General features: G+C 36.3%; 1 protein-coding gene across 9 annotated transcripts in view; it reads right to left on the reverse strand.

Annotated features, from left to right (window-relative positions):
- Positions 1–26,822, reverse strand: part of LOC117406148 (inositol polyphosphate-4-phosphatase type I A) — a 67,032-nt gene that overhangs the window by 25,850 nt on the left and 14,360 nt on the right. For all 9 annotated transcript variants that reach the window (XM_034010018.3, XM_059030221.1, XM_059030223.1 and 6 more), the window contains exons 2-12: positions 17,075–17,270; positions 16,738–16,782; positions 14,677–14,795; positions 12,424–12,540; positions 10,927–11,006; positions 10,130–10,241; positions 9,337–9,427; positions 7,270–7,417; positions 6,116–6,246; positions 4,154–4,258; positions 3,286–3,394 (exon numbers count right to left, since the gene is read on the reverse strand). In XM_034010018.3, the coding sequence (XP_033865909.1) occupies positions 3,286–3,394; positions 4,154–4,258; positions 6,116–6,246; positions 7,270–7,417; positions 9,337–9,427; positions 10,130–10,241; positions 10,927–11,006; positions 12,424–12,540; positions 14,677–14,795; positions 16,738–16,782; positions 17,075–17,174 (1,157 nt within the window). In that variant the 5' untranslated portion in view covers positions 17,175–17,270. The remainder of the gene's footprint in view (positions 1–3,285; positions 3,395–4,153; positions 4,259–6,115; positions 6,247–7,269; positions 7,418–9,336; positions 9,428–10,129; positions 10,242–10,926; positions 11,007–12,423; positions 12,541–14,676; positions 14,796–16,737; positions 16,783–17,074; positions 17,271–26,822) is intronic.

Below are 26,822 nucleotides of genomic sequence, written 5' to 3' on the forward strand. Positions count from 1 at the left end.
TGTGAACTCAATGTGTTAATAACAAACAAATTAAATATGTTTTTTTTTTTTTTTCTGATTGTAGGCCCTGATTGGCGCTAAATAGCCTTGAAGCGATAATGATGACAGCAGGTCCTTGTGACAGAATTATATGTGGCAGTTTGAAAAACAAGACTGTGAAAAATTTGATTTAAAATCTGTTTCAAAAAGGGGGTAGATTACAGATTTGACAACATGGTCTCTTTCTTTAGTAAAAAACAACTAAGCTTGGCATTGCCTCCTCCTGATATTCTAAGAAGATATCTACACATTAAGCAGCTGGGCTGACATTCCAACCATTACTGGGAAATGAATTACCATTCTAGACCAGGAGGATTCAGTGCCAAGTTATTACCAAGGAGACCTGTTTGAATTAAATCTCAAATCTACATTCTCTCCCCCTGACAGTTGTTAACATTGTTTCTCATTTATGTACAGTTGTATCCAACATTAAGACAGATACCATAGCTTTCAATAAACAAAATATCAGTTAGGTAGCATTGTGTATTTAAAAAAGTAAAACTCAATACCACATTTTAATTTCTAAAAAACAAAAAAAAAAAACATTTGACCAGTTCTCAAAAATGTTTACTCCAAATGGCCATTAACATATTTTTGTCTAAAAGAAGAAAAAAACACCAATAGCAATTCTTTTTTTTTTCTTGCCCAGCTATTTTACCCCCGATTTCCTACTCAATTTACAATGTCCAATTATATTCTCTCACTACACTAATTCCCTACAAAGCTCAGAAGACCAAAAGATTCAGTGGGTTTCCTCTGATCCCAAGACCATGCCAATTTCCTTTTTACACCTGGGAACTCGAAAGCAAATGTAAAGCGAGCTACCGGCCTCTGGAGGACAACAACCTGCACTGCAGGTGTCCTCCTGAGCTCACAAGTCCCTGACGGATTTGCCGCCCTAACCCGTAGACCCGCCAGAGCCAATGCGAAACCCCCTTCGAAATCCCCAGCAACTTCGCACAACTAGGACACGAACCTGCTCTCCCCTGACTGTACGGCTCATCCTGCAGCTGTGCTTTCACCAGATGAGCCCCTCGGGGACCCCGAGCAACTACAGTTCTGAATAAGAAACAACTTAGGATTACTTAACCCTTTGCTGCCAAAGTGCTTGAAAATCGATCGTATATGATCGACGACCTTTCATGTCATGTCTCGGCTGTCCAATCACCAATCTTGTTGTGTGTGTATGCATGTGTGTGTGTGTGTGTGTGTGTGTACGAATGTGTGTAAAAGGGTGGACAGTCATTATTTAGCTGTAGTGATTATTATTATTATTATGATTATTATTATTAGTTTACTTTTTCTTTGTTTCTGTGTGTGATTTATGTATTCTAGTTTTGAAAATAAAAGTAAAAAAATCTATGAAAGTTTTGCAAGTTGCTTCTTTTTTAATAGAAACAAGCAGAATTACTCAACATCTTGTGTGGTTTTTCTTAAATAAATATACTTTTATCACAAACATGGTAATAATGTTTCCAGCCTCAGCTTTTGGAAATTCTGCATTTTCCATTTCAGAGGTTGTTTTTTCGTAAAATACCATGCATCATAAAACCTTGTGTAGCTCTGCAGCTGTACATGATATTTAATTTCTGATTTCTGATTTGAAATACTTGAAAAATCACACCGCTCCTATATGCTCTAGATTTTTTTTTCTCTATAACTTGAAAAGAGGTCGACATTGGCAGTTTTTAAAAATAACTATTTATTATTATACAATTCTCAATATTTTTTTGGGAGGCGTGACTTATATGAGAAAAACATAATATATTCCATAACAAAATACAATACATCTTTTAAACAGCTACTTAATGCCTTTCTGTAGATCTATTGGGCTTTAATTTCTTATTTAAGGTTGCCAAACTACAAGCGCTAAAACACAAAGTGATCATATTTATGCCCATATATGGACATTCTGCTTAGGCAGCAAAGGGTTAAAACCCTCTAAATCAAACGTATGAGTTAATTATTTGGTAACTTTATTTGGTGTAAACATGCTTAGAACAACCTGGAGTAAATAATCTTTGAGAAATAATACAATTTACACATGGTTCAGAGACATGGAAAATGACAACAGTGCACTCCGTTTATAAGAATTACTGATATAACAATCAACCGAATACAGTGATCAAAACCGCTGGGACAAAATCATTCCTATATTAACCATGCTAAAATACTCTGCTTGTAAGAATCAAGCAATCCACTTATAAGAATCATTCTGGTGCAAACTGACTACATATAATATGATACTGGATCAAGTGCAATGACGTGTACAGCCAATAAAGCTGTTTTGGAATTTGAATTTGAACACATCTTGCGTGATTAGGCACATACGCAGTGTGTATACAGTATAATCCCTGGTCCAGCGACTCCCAGTAGAAAAAAAGCAAGTCGTGCAGTTTACGTGTGAGTTGACATGGCAGGTATTTTTTTTTGTTCTCTGCTAGTGAAAATTTGTTTTAATAAAGTGAATACACATTCACTGAATATATACCGAGTACAGCACTGTTATTGTGTGATATGCATGTAGAGGGAGGGAGACTGCGTAGCAGCGTGGTGAGGAGGGGGGGTGGATTGCAGAGCTTTGCATTTCCACTTAGTGAAAAACTGTGAGATTTGTATTGCAACTGAAAAAGCAAGCCACAGATGCTTAAATGCAGCCTTGAGTAAACATAATAGTGATCATATAACAAGTTGCTTACACACGAGGACTTGTTCCGATGTATTGTCCTCAGTGATTGAGTACCATTGACATTTGTATACTGTATTTAAACTGCTGATGTGCTTTTGCTAATTGTAATCATATCGGTCCACTTGTAAGAATCAACCACTTATAAGAATCAAATCATCCATGACGGATGTGATTCTTATAAAGGGAGTGCACTGTATTACTAAAATTATTCTGGCTGTTTAGTTGGCTTGCAGAAAGCTATATCTTGAGAGAGAAAACTCATATAACCATTTATGGACAAGAGAACTGTCTAAATGATTTTGTTTATCTTTGAAAATTATAATTAAAAGCTACATTTTAAAAAGCTCTAAATATTCTTATTATTAATACTGAAATCAGTTTATATAGTTTATAAAACTATATTTGTATTAAAACAACCAAAAAACAAACAAATACAGCAGGGCATGCTTTAAAATAAAGCATACAATTAAGCAAACAAAAACATAAACGTAAGCTTTATGAGCTTTCCAAACAACATTAGGTTACTCTAACTTGCAAATCCCCTTATTTTTACTTACTGTTTTTTGGCTTCTTCAAACTTGTGAATGAGCTTCCTGAGGCCTCCATTTTTAAAGCCCTGACTATGTGCCGCTGGTGCTCCGATAGTAACTATGTCATATGTCAGATCTGTTCAACAAAAAAATTGTAATTTTACTGAGAATATCTATTTAGCACAAGCCGAGTGATCACTGCTTAAGAGCAAGTAGCGCAATGTCATTTTTGGTATTACATTTTTTTTTTTTTTTTTATTTAACATTGACTTTACTCTGACTGGTTCTAGGTTTTGTTGCTCTAATATTGTTATTTAAAAAATAAAAATTACAAAAGCTGCCTTTACCTGATAAACTTCCTATCCTGTCTAGCTTTCCTTGGTTTCTATACTCTACAATTATCCATAGTGCACTACCACATAATATGGCATCGGTGGAATTAAGAACTGATGTAGTCCAGAGGCATTCCCCAACCTTGAAAAATGCTGATGAAATCCAGGTATACGTTGATCAAAATCAACCCATTAAACTGGTTTCTTACACGCCACAGCAGTGGAATTATAGGGGAAAAAATAAATCTAGCTCTTACTGGAAGCAACCCTGCTTGTAATATCTATGCTTAATACAGTGGCCCTTGATCATCTATATTTAAAGTACAGCAATGATGAGATGACTGACTGAATTTCTATTTCAAGAACAAACACTTTGCTCACTATGTCTGAAATGGAACTTTAAAAAAAAACTAATAATAATAATAATAATAATAATAATAATAATAATAATAATAATAATAATAGTAAAACAAATACAACCGGAAGTTGCAAGCTTTTAATTCTCATGCTCACCATCCTAACTGGCCGAGTATAAATGAAGACAGAAACAGACTCCACAGTACCTGCACCTGAGTCATCTTGTACTCTCATTCTCTGGATGTGGAGGTTGGTTGGAAGAAACTCCAATTTCTTTTCAGCTTTTAAATTGCTAGCTTTGAAAGATGGCCCTGTGGAGACAGAAGGAAACATCACACACAACAGAAGCATGAGATATATAGATTCTAAAAATGAATATATATATATATATATATATATATATATATATATATATATATATATATATATATATATACACACATACATATATATATACATATATATATATATATATATATATATATATATATATATATATATATACACACACACACACACATATATATATATATATATATATATTAGAATCTATATATCTCTATATACTATATATATATATATATATATACACACACACATATATATATATATATATATATATCTACACACACACACACACACACATATATATATATATATATATATATATATAGTGGTGCTGCAAAGAGAAATTGGTATTGTGGTACATTGACTAGCAGCCTATTTCCCTGTCTGAAAGAGAGACTGTAATTGACCACGGTGGCCAGCAGGTGTCAACCCAGAGCAAGTTAGCCAGGGAAGCACACCTGCAGGCAACCTTGCTGAAGGTGTTGACTGTGTAATTGCTCTGTGATTCCGGACTCCTGTGTAGTGTATAAAAGCCAGCTCATCTGTCTGGTTCAGGTGGAGAGTTAGGCATGGAGTAAGGAGCTGGAGAAGAAAGATTACAACAAGAAGTATGAACAAAAAGACAAGAGAGAACAGTGGATGTAGAAAAACTTAATTAATACTTTTGTTAAACAGGTAAACAGCCGAACTGTCCTGTGGCTAGAATTAGGAATTAGTTTGTGTAAACCGTTTCATGTTAGATAGCACTCTGTGTGGAGTTAGTTTTTTGTTTATTTCTTTAGTTTTTGCTTTCCTGTGTGTCCTGTAAATTCGGGTTGTACTGCATTTGAGCCGGAGTCTGAGTGCTGTCCGTAGGCAGGCCTCATATATATGTATATATATAAAAAACTTCAGTTAATATCAAAGCTAATTTCTAAAATGCATACAAAACACAATGTAATCAGTGACTATCATTTTTCATTTGTGTCTTATGTGCACAAAACATTTCTGTGAGGTACTAGCTGTTAGGCGGTCACTGAGTTACTGTTAACCTTGTTTATTCAATGCCACACAGTCACATCCCAAACTAACTTCCCAAAGTAAACAGCTAGGGGAAGTTAGAAGGTTATAAAATGAGGATCTACAATGTTGTGAAGATTATGAAAAAAGCAGCTTAATCTAATACATACAGCCACACATATGTTCATTTCAAATATAATAATAATTTCCCAAATCCCAAATGAGTAGCTACAGTTTTTAAACTTTGTGACATATTTGTCAGTAGGATTACTACATGACTACAGTACATCCAATGTAAGTAAATAATAATGTATATACAAATCTGGTGTAAATAAAGTGCAAGTGTCTTTTAGCAAAACTATTTTGCATACATTACAATAGATCCTTATTTGCAAACTCCAGTATGACGAGAAAGTGATTTAATAGTGTACAAGTAATGACAGCCATTGTAACACACACAGTAAAAGTTACATTCTATCACAACCAGAGCTGAAATTCCGTGAACAAAGTATAAAACATAAAATCAACAAACACAATGAAAAAAAAACAATTGAGCGTGGACAGAAAATCCCATTCAAAATCCATTGCACAAATGTATAAAAGTAAAACTAAATTCTGTTGAATCACTTCATTGAATTAATACCCGACAGCACCCAGTAGGAATAGTGTTTGACTTTCCCATCTTGGAATAGGCAAGGCGTTTTTATCACTTTTAATCAATTTCTAAAATAACAATATGTAGCCTGTGGCTTGTATATTAAAATGAACTGGCATCTGTTTTCCTGCACTGTTTTTGGTTACAGTTATTGGCTGGCACTGACCTTTATACTGATGCAGGTCGGTCAGTGTTTCCTGGTAGTTCAGTATGATGGTTTGATACTGGGTAACAATCTGCCGCCGAAGACCCTCCCAACAGGGTGACAGCTCCCCCAGTTCTTCCAGCTCACAAACTCTGCAAAAACACAAGGGGTCCTTACTTTACAATGAATAGCAAGACACAAGACCGAGTGGTATAAAACGAGCAAAGCTATAGCAATTTTACTAGCTCTTATAGTTATTACATGACAAGAGACTTTTAGAATATTTTACTTTGAATGCCCTGATTTTTAATAACCAGTGCAGGACACGATGAGCGTGTAAGGGCCCCTTATTTTTTTGTTTGAGACCCTAAAAAGGTAATTGAAGTAGCTTTGCGTTCAATCAAATCAGTCATTCTGCTCAGTGAAATGATGCTATGCTGTAAATGGACTATGTATGACTTTTATTTAACAAAAATGTAGTGTATCATTTTATATACACTGCTCCAAACAATTGAGGTATTTTCAGAGATGTGTATATTAGGCTTTATAAATCCCTAAATCCTGTATCAAAGAAATGCCTCTATACTAATTAGTGGCAGCAGTGTGGAGTAGTGGTTAGGGCTCTGGACTCTTGACCGGAGGGTTGTGGGTTCAATCCCCAGTGGGGGACACTGCTGTTGTACCCTTGAGCAAGGTACTTTACCTAGATTGCTCCAGTAAATACCCAACTGTATAAATGGGTAATTGTATGTAAAAATAATGTGATATCTGTATAATGTGAAATAATGTATAATGTGATATCTTGTAACAATTGTAAGTCGCCCTGGATAAGGGCGTCTGCTAAGAAATAAATAATAATAATAATAATAATAATAATGCAAAACAGTTGTCCGGTGTGGTCAATATTCAAATTCCCAGTCCACCCTTCATATGTCATTATGGTGTGTGATAAACCTGAATATCTCTTAATTGTTGTCATAATTATCAATAATTGGTATGGTAATACACTCTGTTAACAAGACAAAATGTGTAAACAGGAAAATAAATTATACTCTATAATATAATAGAGCAACATCCTATCTTGGATAACTTTCTTCTAGACAAATAAAAAGCTATTATGTGTGCGATGACTGAAAATCGGCCTACAGCAAAATACCTGGGAATGGTGTGCTTACCTGGCTGCGTCTTCTTCAAGGAGCAGTTTTACAAACTGTCGTGGGATATTGATAGAAAGCACACTTTCTGCCATCTGCTCAAGTATTCGCAGGTGGTTCCCATCTGTGGTAGGGAGACGGTACATCCGACTCATTGCACCACCAAACACTGGAACAAGAGATCACAAAACCCTAGTAATGACCTTCATACACCCAGGTATCAATCTGATCTGCACTGCTTCTACACAGTAACATTTCAGTGACGGGGTACTGTATAACAACAAATAAAAAAATGACTAATTAATAAAAACAACAACAACAACAACAACAACAGTGGAAGATGACTGGACAGATACTTCAAGGATTCCACTCTCTCTTAGTGAAATAACGGCTTGTAATTTGACTAATAGTCAAGGTAAAAATAGTTGCCACTTAAAAACACAAAAAGATAAATCATATATTTGATAGTTTTGGTGTTCTATTTGAGAACATACTCTTTTATAACACTTTGCTGTTTGTGCACTCTATTTTAAAACCGCATTGACTGTGTTAAAACTATTTATTAATGTTCTAAAAGTGTATTCATAAGCTACTTGTTTATTCCATCCATCCGAAACCACATGCTTCACATCACAATTACTTTCTGTTTCAATTCAAGCAGCTGAAAACAATAAAAATAGCAACATTGTTAGTTCACTACTAGTATACACTTTAAAACACACAAAAACATTACTAATTTTTAAGTTATTAGTAAAATGCTGCTCTGCTCCTGCTTTGAATTGAGTGCTAGCCCTACTCTCTCCTAGGTGCTCTTTGTGCATGTGGTGATCCGCAGTGTCCCCGCCACGTCCCATGTCAGACTGAACTAAGATCCTCTATAGGTTTAGTGTCCCCGCCACGTCCCATGTCAGACTGGACTAAGATCCTCTATAGGTTTAGTGTCCCCGCCACGTCCCATGTCAGACTGGACTAAGATCCTCTATAGGTTTAGTGGCTTTCCAATCACTTCTCAGCCTCGCCCAGATTTAAAAATGGTAATACAAAATGTAATTGGAATAGACCCTCCATCTCAGATAGGCTGGGTAAATAAAAAACACTACTTTCTTCACTTGCCCTATTTCTGGGATGTATCCAAGGAAAAAGTCCCCATGGAGCACTGCTGAGGACAAAACTTTATTTTGTTACTGAAATACAGGTGAACTGGAAGAACTAGAGAAATATCTGTCAAAGAATGTCAGCATCTAAGGAGTGCTAACCAGAGTGGTACTGCTGCTGTGAGTTATGGGGTCTGCATTTGAAACATCTGTACCTGTATATCAAAAACAAGCAAGGAGCCAAAAGATTCCAATAAAGAAAGGGGGGCAGCCATAATGTTGCTACACTAATGAGAAATAAGAAAATGGATTTGAAAGCCTTACAATACTATTTGCATATGGGCACCTTGTTATACAAAATCAGTTTGAGATGTCTCTTGCTGTTATCTGCCTTCAGCATTTGTTTTTGGTGCCAGCTGTGTTTTCTGCAGATATGATAAACTTTAACGGTCTAATTGATCAGCCATCAATTAAATTGTTACCTTGAGTGAGAATTGATCCCACTGACAATTTGCTGTTTGAAATGTTATATTAAAATGTTATTGAACAGACTGTAGGGTTTAAAACACAACACTTTCCTGCTTTGTTGTACCTATTCCTGCAATATCTTTTTTTCAACATAATTGTGATTGTTTTGATATTTTTATTAACCCCCCGAATAATCTTTGATCAGTTATTTTTGGTTCACATCAGTTATGCTTTGGGACTTCCTGTCAAAATTTCTCCTGTATTCATAGCATCGACTGCTAAAATTCAACCTGTTCAAATAGAAACATTTAATTGGTTCCCAACTCCTCTTCCGAAGTTCAGTATTTTGATTGGTTCATATGTCCTATCTGCTCGTTCTGGCACAGGCTCAGAGGGATGTTTCATTACAATTTATTATAAAAACATAATTTGAAGTTGTTGTCTCAATTTCTGAAAATCTTGCCAGCACAAAATGTAAGAGGATGCATTACTATATGAATGTGTAAAAACATAATGGCAGCCTTACCTGATTTTAATAAAGTGTCTTTGCATAATGATGCATATTTTGCTCTAATTCCTAAAGACTCTGTTAAGCTTTCATCAACTGGAAGGACCATCTGAAAACACAAAGCAGAAATTAAATGTATGCATAAAATAGAAATATCAAAACTTTATATTAAACTTTTTCTATTTCATGTAATGCTGAAATGCACTTAATTCTACACACTCATTGAATCAGTGCGATTTAACACAGTAGCTGCTGTTCCTTGCCAATGTGATCCATTTTATAGTACATAATAAAAGTACCAAAGCACTCATTTCAAATTAAATTTAGTTAAAAACTCAATAAAGGTTTCTCTTCAATCCATGTGCTACCATGACTGTTTCCAGATCTAGTCTCCACAGTACTAATTACATCCAATATTAGAATACTGGGGAAAGTATTCTAATATTAGATGGGCAGCAGTGTAGAGTATTGGTTAGGGCTCTGGACTCTTGACTGGAGGTTCATGGGTTCAATCCCAGGTGGGGGACACTGCTGCTGTACCCTTGAGCAAGGTACTTTACCTAGATTGCTCCAGTGAAAACCCAACTGTATAAATGGGTAATTGTATGTAAAAAATAATGTGATATCTTGTAACAATTGTACGTCGACCTGGATAAGGGCATCTGCTAAGAAATAAATGAATAAAAAATACATAGTTCTAGTTCTCTGCAACAGGACGGAGAACATGTTCTGTTGCCATGGATACAATCCAACACAAGATACTGTGCTTATTTGAATGCATGGAGGAATCTAAAGTCCAGTTAGCATTTACCCTTCCGTTGATAGTGTCAGGCAACCGTGTCACTGGAGCCCTTTGGTCTCTTTTCTCCTCCATCTGCCATGCTATAATTGTGATATTACCCACTCTCTCATTTTCAGCAGACCTGTAAGGACAGAAACAGTGGGAGTTGCAGCACAGCTTTTAATATTCATATTATAAAAGGTCAAACTGGGTACATTATGCCTTGGGAAGTTCTGAGAAAATATCGAAGTGATACAAACCAGATGCTGAAGAGCAATACAATGCAAAAAATATGTGGATATATTTGAATTTTAACTATTTAAATTATTCAGATTGAGCTCTCCGCAGAAATCAGGTGCCGACAATTAGGTGAGGGTCATTGGTATTCAGTGGACTAATTTATCATTCATAGTGAAACAACTGAACAAACACAGCTGCTTGATTTGTGTGGATTGCTGTTCTCCAGAGTAAGAAAATCAACATAAACCCAAGCAGCTGTTTGTTCAGTTGCTTTACTTTGAATGGAAAATTAGCCCTATCAACACCAGTGAGTCTCACCTGATTGTCAGGGTGAGATTTATGTGAACAGAACAAGTCTAGATCAAAGGAACAAAGGGACATAAATCACTCTCTGGTATTACTCTTTACATTAGGATTAACTTCTCCCCAAAGGCAAACTGTCAACATTCAACTCAAATAGAAGATTGAACATTATCGCATTATGCAACAAAGGTGGCGAATCCAGATGTGTATCTGACAGGTTTCTTTTTAATCAAAACCACTTTTTAAATAGAATTGTATATTCAGGTAATGAATTATGTGCCTACCTTAGCATCAGATGTAACCTGTGTTGTTTCTCCAGTAGCAGTTCTTTCACAGTGAACAATGAAGAGCCCAGTAAATACATCTGAAATGGAATTATAAAAACATGGCATTGCATATTCCCAACAGAAAAGCTTCAAGATATTTACTTCAAGGTGAAAGAGTAAGAAGCAGGGTTCTGGTAAATACAGCGTTATGTGTTGCTACAACTATTGAAATAATGCACCTGTAATTTGTTTTCGTTGTTAACATCCTGACAGGTTTTTGCAATTATAAAACTCAAAGGTCTTTTCAAGATATCTGCTTATTGCACAGGTTTGAGATCAGAGGTGTATCTTCGCTCTGATCACTACCGGTAGACATCCATTTTTTTCCTGCCCGTATTCCTGAAGAGACACGCCCCAATAAAGCTGGGTTAGTGACAAGGGTGTTATTTTTTCTTTATCTATCTATCTACCTGACCCCAAGTTGCAATATGACCCCATCAGGATGCAGAAAATGCACTTTACCCAAAGCCGATCTGAAGAAGAAGATCCGTTTTTGTACTTTTGAAATGTAAATAAATAAATCGTATGGTTTGATAATTTTATTTAAATGCATAGGTCGGCAATGTATTTATTAGGTTACCGCATTAAGGTTTTTTTTGTTTGTTTGCTTTTTTTAAATAGTTTAACACAAATGGGGCTACCCTGGAGACATGAAGGGATGAAAACAAAATAAACAAGATCTATGGGTAGAATTGTACACAGTTTGTTTTTTTAATATAGATTTATGTAAGATTTATAATTGAGTGTTTAAAGTTGTGGATGAACATACAAAATACAATACAGTACAAAAGTACATTACCTCCCTTTCTTAACGTAAGTTACTTTATTTCGATTCATACAGGATCATCTTCAGGTTTCAAACAATATTAATAAATAAATAAATAAATAAAATAAAATAAATTCCTTCATGTTAAAGTGAGACTACTATACTTTGAATTACCGAATTCAGCTGCATTCACATTCGGTCTGTTTCAAATGGACTTGATCTGGTTCATTTAGTTTGAAACAATGTATCAATGTGCTTGCTGTTCTCAAAATTGAGTCCACTAAGCAAACATCTTGAAAATACCTTTGAAATAGAGTTTTAATTTATAAGTGTAAAAACGTGTCAGGATGTCAACAAAGAAAAGAAAAATTCCAAGTACGTTATTTAAATAGTTGTAGTCATAGGTCAACTGATGTTGTTGTTTAAGTCTACAAGCCAAAACATTGTTGGTGACCATTCAAATATAATTTTTTGGTAACAGCAACATGTAAGGAAACAGTGTTAACTCTTCCACTATATAGATACTATATGTAGCTGTATATTTTATTTTAATTCTTGGTATTTTAAAACAAAACAGGAAGTGTTGGTAAGAATTCTGAATTATGTATACCTGTCTTCCCTCTCTAGGGATAAACACATCACACACAAATCACAAGAACACAGAATATAGTAAGAAAATGCCTGCTTACTGTTCCCTGAGATCGATCCTTCACATCGTACACTGAAAGCTTCACCTGTGTCTGCTGATTGATTAGAGAGTCCTGGAAAAACGCAATGCTGCTTAGGAATATAGGATTGCTTGTGCCCTGTAAGGAGGCAAAACAGCAGCAACATTAATGAGTGCCCAGAATATCAATCATGAATCACATTACTTGCAAATGTATTGCAGTGGCAGTGACTCAGAGTCGGACCCTGGTCTGATTCCACCTGCCTCTGGTAGTGACTTTTACCCCACTGACACCCCCAGTGATGTCACTGAGGAAGAGGATTCCCCCTCTTCCATGGAAGAGTCTGGTAGAAATCCAGAACACAAGTCTGAGGTACAGCCTGCATGCCCCAGGAGGCCAAGGGAGTATGTGCCAGTGTACAATTGGACCCCCCTAGTAATGTACAGCCAGACATACCACCCTTTATTGGTACTATAGGTCCAGAGGTGGATACTGCTGGCTTTACCCCTCTGCAGTATTTCCAGCTTTTCTTCACCGATAACCTGCTGGAGCTCATACCCACAAATGGAAAGAAAGAAGTGTCCCAGAACTGAAAAAAATTACTTGGACTCTAGTGGAGCACAAACCCTGTCCATGCAACCCCCCCTGTTTCCTGCCATTATGAGGAGGGATAGGTTCCAGCTGCTCTTAAGGTTCCTGCATTACAATGATAATACCACTGCCCTCCCCAGAGACCACAGAGATCATGCCAGGCTGCATAAACTTCAGCCACTTATAGACAGCCTGAGAGAAATTTGTTGAAGTGTACTCCCCTACTCAGCAACTCTCAGTGGAGTCTCTCATGCTTTACAAAGGCCACTTAATATATTTAAGCAGTACATTCCATCAAAGCGGGCTTGGCATGGAATAAAACTGTACAAGTGCTGTGATGCCACCACAGTGTACTCGGGGACTGACACCCATCTCCAGCCTGCCGGCTGTCCCCCCACCCTGAATATCAGTAAACAGATTGCATGGGACCTTATGAACCCCTTCTTTTATATGGGTCACCACCTGTACACTGACAATTATTATACAGGAATCCCCCTTCTGAAAACCCTCTTTGCTTTTGACATTCCAGCTTGTGGGACTGTGAGGTATAATCACAAGGGGTTCCCCAAACAGTTGGTGCCCAAAAAACAGAGCCGTGGGGAGTCAACAGTGCCGAGGTGTGAGGAACTGCTGGCTGTAAAATACAGACAAGCGAGATGTGCACCTGCTCACCACTCTCCATGATGAGTCTACAGCAGCAGTTCCTGTGTGGGGGCAGGACCACACAATCAGGAAGTCTCAGTGTGTGATTGATTACAAATTGCTATAAGCGAGGAGTTGACAAGTGCGATCAGATGTTAGAGCCTTATAATGCCACCTGAAAAACTGTGCCTTGGTTCAAGAAACTAGGGCTGCACATGATTCAGGTGACATTATATAATGCCTATGTGGTGTGCCAGGCCATCCACACAAGACCAGGTTATGCCATTCCTAGACTTCATGACCACAGTCACCAGATATGCAGACAGAAGGCATCATGCGGCTCACAGGGACGCACCATCCTCGATCCTTACCCCCAACAGCAGGAAAAGAACGGGCCCAAAAAAGATGCAGGGTGTGCTCCTCAAACCCAGGTCTTTGCCATGATGAGTGCTTTGAACTTTATCATTCAAAACTTGAATATTGGAAGCAAGCCACAGCATATCTATCTGGCCTGTCCCCCAGTTAATCTCCCCATCGCTTATACCACAAGGTAAATACCACCCGGTACTGCATAGTAAATTCCTTCCAGGGGTGTAAATGGGTTTTAGTGGGTGTGATAGGTAAGAACCCAATATACTAAATATATATTGAGCATCAAAAAAAACTTCTCACTTATATTTGAGCATCAAAAGAAACTTAACACTTATATTTGGATGAAATTCACTAGATGTGATCGATAGATGATGTGATCTTGATTAGTGGGTGGATTCTCCTTCCAGAAATACAACCAAGTTTTCCAATAATGATTCCTTTTTAGGTAAAACATGATCTAAATTCAAAAACAGGTAGTTGTTTGGCAGTTAATTTAGACTCTCATAGGTGAGATTAGATTCCAGGAAATAAAATGTTACAATAAATATGAGGAATAATCCATGTTCTTACTTTGTAAAACACATTGATTCATCTTTGGAAGGCACAATGCTTTGATGGCAATAACTAGAATAATAATGATGGTGTTGTTATTATGAGTTTGCCACTTACCTCTATAATCTCTGTTTGGGCATGCTTTGTCCAGAATGCTTGAGGGGGTGTAGTTACACTTACTGCTACAAAACTATTTGGTTTACGATCCAGTGATGGTGTTATTAGTTCGCTGCAAGCTAGAAAAAGCAATAACAGGTCAAGTTGTATGCAAAATATGTTAAATTATTTCAAACGAATACATTAAATTACCCTATTTTATTAATCACTGGAAAATATCTGTCTAATCTGTGAAAAGCAACTGCAAGTCCATTACAGCCACTTCTTGTTAGCGCTTGTTCCAGGTTAAAATTCATTGGCCAAACTTCCACGAACAACTACATCTCACAGAATACAAGGTCTTCAGTTACTCGGAAAACTGTAGACAAGAAAAAACAGCCCAACAGACATTATCCAGTCTTTGGCTAGCCCTGTTATCTTTGCAGCTAATCATAGTAATAATAACAAATTTGCCAGCAGGCTAAACAGGTTGAAGTGTAAACACCCCAGTCCAGCTACAAATCCAACTGGAACCATCGTTGGAGGCAACTGCCTATAATATTAAACTAAGTGTTTTATAACTTATTAGTGCATTTCCTTATTTTATTTATCTGTATGGCTTTATATTGAAGTTTTAACATGTTTTCAGAGTTTTATAAATTTAATGTTAAACTATGAACAAAAACTAGAATGCAAATAAAGAACCTTGTAGAACACATGCATATTGCACACCTCATAAGACTGTACCAATAATTAAATGCACACTGTTAAAAAAGTACAACGAGTTGATATTACAGAAGCGTTCCAATTTTACTTACTTATTCATGGCCATCTGAGTTTACAACATATGTGATTGGAGCATTCTACTGGTCATCTCTAATATATATAAATGATAAAATGCAAGTATTTGTTAAATGTTTCTATTAAGATTCCCTTAAAGTACAAAAGGGATTCCTTAATGTGCTCTGCTATAGTTATGACAGCATGCTAACACTACTACAAATTAAATTACATTTATTTTCTTAACTGTGTAATTTAATGTTTTTTTGTTTTTTTTTGGTTACTCAGCATTGCGACCATCAGAACCACTACACAGTAATATGAACATCATACAAACGTTTCTGTTAAAAAGAGGTACAATTCTTAACTTCAAATTAATTTACAAGGCTAAAGTAACTGCTACAATTATTATAAGAGAATCATTTGGTGTTAAAATATTTTTCAACAGCGGGATTCAATACTGTGATCTTAAGGCACCATTAGGTAAGGGTTTATTGACGGCTCTAAACAGAGAGCTCTTTGTTGAGATTTCAGTGAGGATGTATGTATATCGACTTCTATATTGCATTCAGAATGTATGTATATAAAAAATGTACATTATAAACAGATCTCCATGACCAGGGTTGGAGACCCCTGAACTAGAGGATGTATCTTACGTATGCATAAAAACCTTGAATCCATCTTGGATTTTATTCACTCTAAAATCCATCTTGGATTTTATTCAAGATACCGTTTTGTAAACTGTGGTTTTGACTTGGAAGAGATTAGATCTGGGTCTGAATATGTGAAGTATGTTGGCAATGGTAACTGAGCCTAAAATAGACTAGGATGCAAATGTATACAATCACAATTTCTAATCTAATTAAAAAATGTTTTGGTGAACTGATTACTTTGTTTCCACTTTTCACCTGAAGAAGACACCTTTGTGGTGTTGAAAACGAGTGCGTTTTACATACTGTACATAATCAGCTGGTCTACTTTGTTATGAACCTCTCACCTAATAAATGTAGTCCAAAGACTCTTTGACTATGATTGTTCTATCATCTCTCTCTTTTCATATGAAGAAATCTCACATGCCTACAATCATGATCATTCAATCTTGGGATCAAACTCACTGCACTACAGCATACAGGGCATGAAGAATGGGGGAATAACGTGCTACGGCAAAGCAGTAGCAATCATTCACACTACATACATGGCAGCTCCAATAATTACCAGCACCAAAATAGTTATATGACTGCATTGTAGCATACTAGTCTGCCATTCTAAATATCCAAATGCTTGGAGATTGTTTGTACTTACCTAGACTAAATTCTAATACAGGTTCATCTGGATCTTGGCTATTGCCTAAAATAAAATAAAAAACAACATGGAGGTAAAAAAACAAGACTGAAATAATTATAACAAGAAATGTAAAGAATGGTTTCTTTTAAGTGACACCAAGCACCTGATAAAGGTTGATAACCCAGAGGTACAGCAAATCAAAAGAAGATCAGTACTTGAAGAATTTTCTTAACTCAAAAATATCAATGAAACCAAACTGAATAGAAGACTGTTATACTGCATATAAAAAAAAAAAAAACCTTCCCCCAAATACCATCCCTGGTATATTTGTGCTGGGGAGTTGTGCACCCTCTACCTGCTAGAGTTAATCCCATCATCTCAGAGGAGAGGTCAAAGGTGTTGGCCCGATACACAGACCACGGCCTGTGGCGAGGACTCCGCTCCCTGGCAGACATCTTGTCATGAGTGGGGCCTGCAGCCTGGTTGCCAGTCCTTCAGTCAACTTCTGGGGAATTTTGTGAGCTGAATCAATTCAATCTCATGCAGTCTATCTGTAACAAACAGGAGGAAAACACAAGAAACAAAAAAGTGTGAGAAGTATGTATCTGGCAAGGATTGTGTGTCTTTCTACAGACATAGATAAGAAATTAATGGGCCAGACAAAATCCTACCAGACGCTTAGTTTCTGCGTTGCAAAATGGTTTTGGGATGTCCTTAGAAAGAAGTATGCTCAAAAGAGACTGCATAAATATTTGAAACCAGAAGATGCAGGCAAGTTACATTACAAAAATCAGTGATGCAAAATGTTATTCTCTTGTGATGTTATCTATATTCAAAGAATTTTCACTAACTCTAGTAATAATGTACAGCCCTTTTTCAGCCTTCATCGAGAGGGCACTACCGCTATTCGAAAAGGATTTCTCATCTGAAACCTACATTTACCTTGAACTTGTAATGATTTGAAAATAGTCCCAAATATGTTCATAAAGGATCACAAACATAATAGAGAAAAAAAAATACTTTAATTCTCACACTCAACGCAAAATATGACATTGTGCTCTTTACAGTGCCTATTAGTGATAAATATGGCAGCTGTTGTTGACATTAAGCCACACACACACACACAGTCAGCACTCGCATATCTGATCATATAAAATTTTGTCTTCAGTGACGGTTATACAAGTGTGACTCATATCTGATTATTTCATTTTGGCCCGTTCCAACCCTTGCTCGTTTTTCAGGGAACACAAAAAAGATACAATGTCAATATATATAGCTGAAAGGACTGTGTTTTAAAATAATTAGGCTCCCATTTAGTACTGTATTGGTTTTGTTGGCACAGTACTATATTTTCAACAGTATTTTAATTCAGAACGATACGATTCTGAAAATATCACTTGCCAAAAGAGACGACATATGGACTGTAATACAGTACATACTTTAAAATCCGGTACATATTGTAGCAGTATGTAAAATTCCTCATTAACACCCCAACAGCAAAATTAAATCAAAATGTTACCCATGCACAGAACTGCGTACAATGTAAAAAAAAAAAAAAAAGTTTCCCGAATTAAAACAGTATCCAAAGTCAGTATTCAAAATTGCAGAATATAGTGCTCGATAAGGCCCTAATGTCACAGTTCACTTGCAAATGAAAATGCACAAAAACAACTAAAGATCACAGATAAAAAAATACAATACATCACAGTATCAAGAACTGTTTAATGATTAACTGTTTTACATTACCCTAACTTGTTTTGTTCGCTTTGTTCTGGCTGCATTTTCGTCAGGTGAAACTGGAGGAAGCGCTGTGTAACTAACTGCACAATAAAAACGGACTGATTTGGCATGTGAGAAAAAATAAAAAAGCAGGCTGTTATGAATATTCAAATAAACTGTAACATTGAGGAGGTGGGCTTTGTATCAGAAAACTGGTGATGGAGTCGGAAATCGCATGTGACCGTTAAGTGCATTAATTTGTTACACACACACACACACACACACACACACACACACACACACATATATATATAAAATGGGGATTGATTTTATTCTTAATAGAAGGATGGTAAAACTCGACTGACGTGTATGAGTGTCCTATATCCGAGTGCTGACAGATATTTTTTATTCTTTTTCTGGTGCTTCTTGATTTCACCAGGGACATACATGCCCTACACTTTGATGCTGAAGTGCTTTTCTTGTATGATTGTTTGAAAGCAATTAACCCATTTCATCAGAGCAGTGCAACAGTTGATACATAGCCTGTTCTCTCCAGAGTCACTTAACAATAGGACACTGATTTAACATCTCATCCGCAGGATGGAGCACAAGGAGGTTAAGTGACTTGCTCAGGGCCACACAGTGAGTCAGTCAGTGGCAGAGGTGGGATCTGAACTGGTGACCTTCTGGTTACAAGCCCTGGACTTTAACCACTGCACCACACTGCCTCCTGTAGTACGATTAACATTGTTGCATGTGTCAAAATGCATGAAATTGATTGTAGAATCATTATCTTACTGAGGCAGAATGAAAAGTCAGTTTATGACCTTGGTACGCCAAGAAAAATGTCAGTGCCTGGGAGGACAGGAAAATATTCTTCCAATCAGCGTGATTGGAAATCAAATCGTAAAACGTGAGGGAGGACAGCTTTTCTTGTTTTGAAATTAACACGTGAATAAATTGATTTATTGAATACCTGCCAAAAAATACTTCTTAAAGGCAATTCAGAGTACGAGTATCAAGTTTTTGCACACCCATAACAGATGCCTTTGTTTCTTCTTTTATGTCTTAGAACAAGGGCTGGTCCATGAATATGTGTATTAATGATTAGGGTTATAAATGCAGAGGTCTTCATTTATCCAGAAGTTTGGTTATATACTACAGGACACAGAATTACATGAAATAATGTAGACTGCACATTTTCACAAAGTCATATAGAACAGGGATTCAAAAGCATTTTTGGTTTGTGACCCAACGTGACATTAGAACTCTAGAAATTTTTGTCCTTACAATCCTGCCCCTTTGTTGAATAATGGTACATACTGTTAGTGCTGTCGCTGGACTTCAAGATAATAAAACAGTGTTGCACTGGAAAGAACCCTAACCCCAAGCCTGGGGAACATTGCTGTGTCAGACCATATATGCCTCATTAACCCTGAACTATTTTAACAACTATGTCAGTAACATACATCTTCTGCCAAGGCTGTAAATTTAAAATGAGAGCGATCAGTATGATGAAAAAGTGGCTGATCGTGACATTATATATATATATATAATGTCATGATCAGCCACTTTGTGTGTGTATATATATATATATATATATATATATATATATATATATATATATATATATATATATATATATATATATATATATATATATATAGACAGACACACACACAGTATGTACAGAATAGAAGGAGAAGAATTAGCAATGAAATGTTTAATCACAATTTGATAAGCGATTCTCCAGATGTATGCTAAAATGTCAGTGTGACATACAGATAGACATACAAAATCTTATGTAAATCCTTTAAATCGAGACATCAGAGGAAGGTGGTTCCTATCAAATTTATACTAATCTTGGTCTACTGTATTTATTTTTTTATGTAAAAAAAACATTCAGGACCTGTTTATTTTGCAATAAGAAGCACTTTTTCGAAGAACAGTTGATGAGGATATAAGTGATTAAGTGATCACTTCACACCGTTTCATACTGCAAAGCAGGTTGTTATGTCCACTTAATCGCTCACTTAGGTGGATTAATGTGTCCTGTTATATATACGGTCTGATTCTCCTCCAATTTCAAAATCAGCTTGTGCTAGTCTCTGTTTAATATTCTATGTTCTATTCCATTAAAAATCAAAATATTCCTATACCATAGGTCCACATTGTACACAAGGACAATACTAGTATTGAACCAATAGTAATACAATTAGAAACACATTTCAACTACATAAAGGCTTGCTGTAATGTTCCAGCTGTCATTATTCCATTAACTATTTACTATAGTGTATACAAACTACTGTGGACTACAGCACTGCATGTTTCCAAAATCGATCACGTCATTTACATTACGACAATGGCTGGAAGTTGCTTTATTAATTATTAAATACTACAGCTTGGAATGCCCCAGCTAACTCCCCATCTTATCCATAAACCTAAACAATAAAAATGTTCTTTGGAGAATTCTGTAGTATTTTCTACACAGATTATAACTGGAAATATATATTGATTTCTTTCTTTTAAAGTACTTTTAGCAATGGGGTAGCAGGAAACTCGGTGTGCCAATAATATATTTAGCAAAATCAGTATCTACAAAAAACAAGGAAAGTAAAACAATTCATTCATTGACCTGCTACAGTGGTTTTCAGTTTGTTATCTGCTGAAGCCATATTCAAAGCCTAGGTTTCAAAGTAACATTCAAATGAAACTAATCTCTAAACAAATGACAGATGGTGGTTATTTGCATTTCTAAACTTCACAGTGGGAACTGGCAATGCATGTTGTACAACAGGTTTCTAAAGGCATGCATCTTACTGTGCAGGAGAAGTTTTGCTGTGGATCTTTTTGTTTGCAACACTTTATTTTCACTTTGACTCAAGTAATGCCCATTAATCCTTATTTATTCTCACCTCATGTAGTGGCTGTGATGCATGATCCCACCTTACTATGTGCAGGATCTCTTGTGGTATACCAGGCTAGAGGCTACAGAAAACTAAAGTAACACTGTAAACGCTGCGATTAACAATTGTAAAGCACATCGGAAGAGCAGCTTCCCTTGGCCATGACATAGCTTAGCTATCTTAACCCTCTGTCTGGGTCAAAGGGTGCAAATGCCCCTAGTTTAAAATGAACATATCCCATGACACTCTGAAGATTGCCAGATATCCTTATATGCGATTAAACTAATCGCTTACCTTTATTTTGATACCAAGAATGCCATGGTCTGACTCTGGAAAAGGGATAAATACTTCTTCAGAGTGCACAATGGGATTACTACAGCCAAAGTTCTGTCTCACACAAATTTAACTGTCAACAGCCTGATTATTTCTTCAGGATCTACAGCATTCAGGTCATGCTGCTGGGTAGAAATACAAAACCCCTGTTCTAATTAAAAAGTTTAAATTAGTTGTTTTTAGAATGTTAAACACAAGCTTTCAGACACAAGTTATCAATCTTCAGAATATGAAAATGTCACAGCTATACTGCTTCACTGTTAACACAATAGCTGTCCATCTCTATGAAATTCCTTATTCCCACCCTCCCGAGCCTTTGGTTTGTCAACATTCAGACTGAACCCGCCCCTGGGATCCGTAGAAAAACAGCTATTGGTTAGAAAGCGGAGTAAACTTATCAAGTCTTCCGTTTGTTGTAACTGCAATGCAATATTATATTATTATTATTTGTTTATTTAGCAGACTCCTTTATCCAAGGCGACTTACAGAGACTAGGGTGTGTGAACTATGCATCAGCTGCAGATTCACTTACAATTACATCTCACCCGAAAGACGGAGCACAAGGAGGTTAAGTGACTTGCTCAGGGTCACACAATGAGTCAGTGACTGAGGTGGGATTTGAACCGGGGACCTCCTGGTTACAAGCCCTTTTCTTTAACCACTGGACCAAACAGCCTCCTTATATAATGCAGGTGTCTAAGAAAATGCTACACAACACGTTTGAAAGTGCGCACTGTTGAATTTGCCAAAATGCATGGCAATCGTATTGCTGAAAAAACAGTGCAAGACAAAAACAAAGACAAACTTAAATATGGCGAAAGAAAGAAAAACGAGCTGATAGAGCAGGAACATGTTTATGGTAGAGAAGGTAGAAAACATTTTGTTTGAATGGAGTATTTAGAATAAGTTTAACACATACTGTAACTTGTTCTACATGTCAGTGCATCACAGTGCTACACTTGTAAAATATGTGTATGGTTATGGTTCTGATTAACAAAATGAAATGAAAGCATTTGTACAGCGTGAAGTGTATTGCAATTGCACAGTATGCAACACTAAGATGTTTTACTTACTGGTTATTAGATGGTGCACTATTTCGTTTATTTATTCATTTATTTTGTTTTCTTTTTTTAAATTGATGCAAGCAGCTCTGTTTTAATATTTTTCTTTTAAATTTTAATTAATACAACGCATTTGTAAAAGCCAATGCAGCTGGAACTATTGTCTAAGTATGGTTTTGGAAAGAAAGGTTCAGTAAAGCAAAGAAGATATGTTCTTGAAGTGTTTGGGTACTTGATAAGCTCAAATAAAATAGGTTAATACATATGTGATGTAGGATGTATAACTTGATTTTACGTTTTGTTAATTATTACTTTTAAATCCATCCAAGTACCATTTGTCTGTGGTTTACACTGTTATTACTGGAATTTGAAGTACTGTAGTAGTATTATATCTATATTTGACTTATTTTGGCATTGTTTGGCTTAGTTTCTAAAAAGAAAAACACTGTAAAATTATTTAAAATTCAATAAAATATTGCAAACAAGGGTTATTTCGAAACTAAACCTGCATATGTCTTTATTTATTGGTGTTGAGCATGTAAGAAAAAATATATATTGTAAAAAAAAAACTATTTTAAAACACGAAAAATGAGTTTTCCTAAAATTGAACTCTCAAAAAGGGGGGAGCAACTTTTACGCCAGTGCGACCTACTCAACGATTGTTACGGTATGTCACTATATTATTAAATATACATATGGAAGGGCAGGTAACTCCTTATTTTCCAGGCTCTGAAACTGAATACATTGTGGTAAAGAATGTTCTAACCAAGTTCCTTCACAACTGGATAAGTAGTTATTTGGCTATGTAAAACAATGAAATGCCCAGTCAATGTACTGATAGGTCACAATCAACATTATCATTATAACATCAGGATAGTGCCGGCCAGTACTGGTACTATACCTCTAAAAGAATCCAGAACTTAATTTTAGTCTCTAGGTAGTCACAGTGTTCCCCACAACCAGCAGCAAAATGTATGTAATGAAGATTGCAGTTTAAATTGAGACAATAAGACAATAACCATACTGGCAAATACTTTGTCCAATAGGTGCAGTTTTCTACGAGAAAACCCCTTTTCTATGTAAACTTTACAGGTTTTGCTCATCTTTATGTCTAACTGTTACTTTATACTGTATGTATAAATAGTACCTGCATGTTTCAAGGCTTCATTTTTAAATGAGTAAAAATAACATAAACAGCCACCTGTTTTTACCTGTCAGTAAACTCACAATACATACAGAATGTAGCGCACGTATTTCTTCACATGACTTATAGATTTCCATACCCTCCCTCCAGACTTCCTGGAGACGTGTCTTGTTAAATCAGTGGCACCCTGGCTGTTCATTTATTCTCATGATAAATTAAAGATAATTCAATGTACTTTGTAACTAAACAGCAGATAACACAAACCAATCATTACTAAGGGTTGATATAAAGTGGATATGCATATCTTACTAAACTTCAACTCTTTGGTCCTTACTGGCAATGGTGTGGTGTCATGTTTTTGATTAACATTTTCCCTGCAGTCTTGCCAAACCAGGTTTTTAATCTTTTAAAGGCAATTTGGTGGAGGAGGACGTCTCCTGGCAGATTTACCAGGAATGCATTTTTTACTTTAAGCTTCTATCCCTGAATGGAGCCAAGAAATGCAAAAAAACAAGAAAGGGGTAGAGCAGATGACAAGAGCTAATGTAACAGTGTCATTCTTAACATTTAAGCCTGTTTAGTTTTAACTTTTTTTCTTTTCAGCACCAAAAACAGTACAGGTCATAGGCAACAATACACAACACTGTATAAAACAGAATACAAAAATAAACACTGAAAAAAAGAAGAAAAAAAAAAGGTTGCCGTGAACATGGCAGTGCGCTGCTCCTTCTACAAATGAGTTCCAGCAGACACACCCTTCCTGACTTTACTCTTCAAGTGGGTTTTAAAAACCCCAAAACAGCGATTGGTAAACTTGTATTTTTTTTTTGTAAATTTAGTATTTGCCAATTATTTTTTATTATTTTCTCCCAATTTAGAATATCCAATTATTATTTAAGCTCGGCTTACCGCTACCACCCCTGCGCTGACTCGGGATCCATGAAGACGAACACACGCTATCCTACGAAGTGTGTGCCGTCAGCCAACCGCTTCTTTTCACACTGCAGACTCATCGTGCAGCGACCTCGGAGCTACAGTGTCGGAAGACAACGCAGCTCCAGCCAGACTACAGGAGTCGCTGGTGCGCGGTGAGCCGGGGACACCCTGGCCGGCCTAAACCCACCCCTCCCCACCCCTTCACTCAACGGAGAAATCGGGAATAAATTAGATTGAGGCCCCTGTGGTGGCACAGAGACAGCTTTTGCTCCAATTACAACTCTTTTGTGTGTTCGCTGCTAATTAGATAATGTAATTTTAGCTTGAGGCTTTAGGATCTCTTGGAACACAAAGCTGAACACCATAATTATTCCACATTTCCAGTGGAAAACCAATGAAACTCTACAGTACAAGGATTCTTCATTCAATAGCTGAAGCACTACCCTATTTCTTATTCTTCAAAGAAAAAAGTTCACATACCAGATTTATATGCTGGCATTAAATTGTTCAATGTAAGTGTTTTCAGAATACAGTAACTCATCTGTAAATGCCCATGTAAATTAGGAATGGTTTATCGCAGTTTCCAACCTTACATGTAAAATGATACTAGAAAGCTGCTGACAACTGCAAAGTAATTTGAACAGCTTCACTGTATTACACCAGAGAACCAGCTAATCTTGGCTCAGTCTAGCAAGGATAATATATCTATGTGCCATGAGCATTGTTCATATCCTGTACTTCAATTTCACATTGTGAAAACGCAGTATGGGAAATAGTTGCCTGCATCGGCCACCAAATATATAATGAACACTTTACAGGTGTTTAGTAGAAATTTAACTTTCATTCCCAGCATGTACTGTACAATTGTGTGTTGTAACAAATGTTGTTCCCAAGACATTTTGGATATGTTTAAGCTAGATTTTAACTTAAAGCTATTAGTATTATACAAGTAAAATCACGGTTACATAATTGTTTTAAAACAAGAGAATGGTAAATATATTGTAATATGCACACACAAAAAATTTAGTATATATTTACGGTGTGCCGACACTTGGATTTTCCAAGTAATTGCCTTAAAGAAATTTGAAATTGTTAGGTGTTAATTACTCAAAACCATGTAATCCCTTGGTGTCCCTTGTTTACACAATTACAGAGAAATCTGACAGTGTTATATATACCGAGCATCAAAAGAAACTTATCACTATTATAACACATTTATTTTTTCGAAAAAAATAAGGTATATAAAATGATGGACATTGACGAAATGTCTTTGGTTTCTTTTTAATCACTTGATCATTCATCCTTGACCATGACACGCTTGAATGACTATGAGCATACGATTTTAATCACCTAATTAGTGAGACAGTTGATTGGACACTGGATATGGAGTGATTTCAGCTATTGAATTGCAAGCTTGAATAAAACCAATAAGGAAAATCACAGAAAAAAACCAATATGCCATGTCTGTCAAGAGAGCAGTGCAGTCATGCAATCGGCATATTGGAGGCTGGACTAAAGCAGCGTATTGTGGCTCGCCGTCCTGGGTGCTCACAGCTAGCAATTTCAAACCTGGCAAGACGGTATAACCAGACACACTCAATAACAGGCCACGAACTGGGAGACCGAGTCACAACACCTACCCAAGATCAAAAGATCATTTTGCAACATCTTCGTAATGTCATTTGTTAATCTGCACAATAAAAAGTCTCGGCACAGCTGTATATAAAGATGCACGGATTGCTCACTCGAGGTTGGGTGTACAACGTGGGAGTTGGGTGTACGTGGGAGAGAGAAGGAGAGGCAAAATAAAACATAAAACAATTACTAATCGTGCAGGAAGTACCAGCACGATACTTGTTCTGGGGTTTGGTGTTAGTGTTTCATTTGTCTGTTTATTTTGGCCAACGTGCCATTTTCTTTTGTCTCAGTGTTTTTGTTTTGTGTTAATAATTTTATTTGAAATAAATCTGTGCACCAGAGCATGGCACTCACAGTACTGTGTCT

This window comes from Acipenser ruthenus, chromosome 9, assembly GCF_902713425.1.
Source record: "Acipenser ruthenus chromosome 9, fAciRut3.2 maternal haplotype, whole genome shotgun sequence".
NCBI classification, from domain to species: domain Eukaryota; kingdom Metazoa; phylum Chordata; class Actinopteri; order Acipenseriformes; family Acipenseridae; genus Acipenser; species Acipenser ruthenus.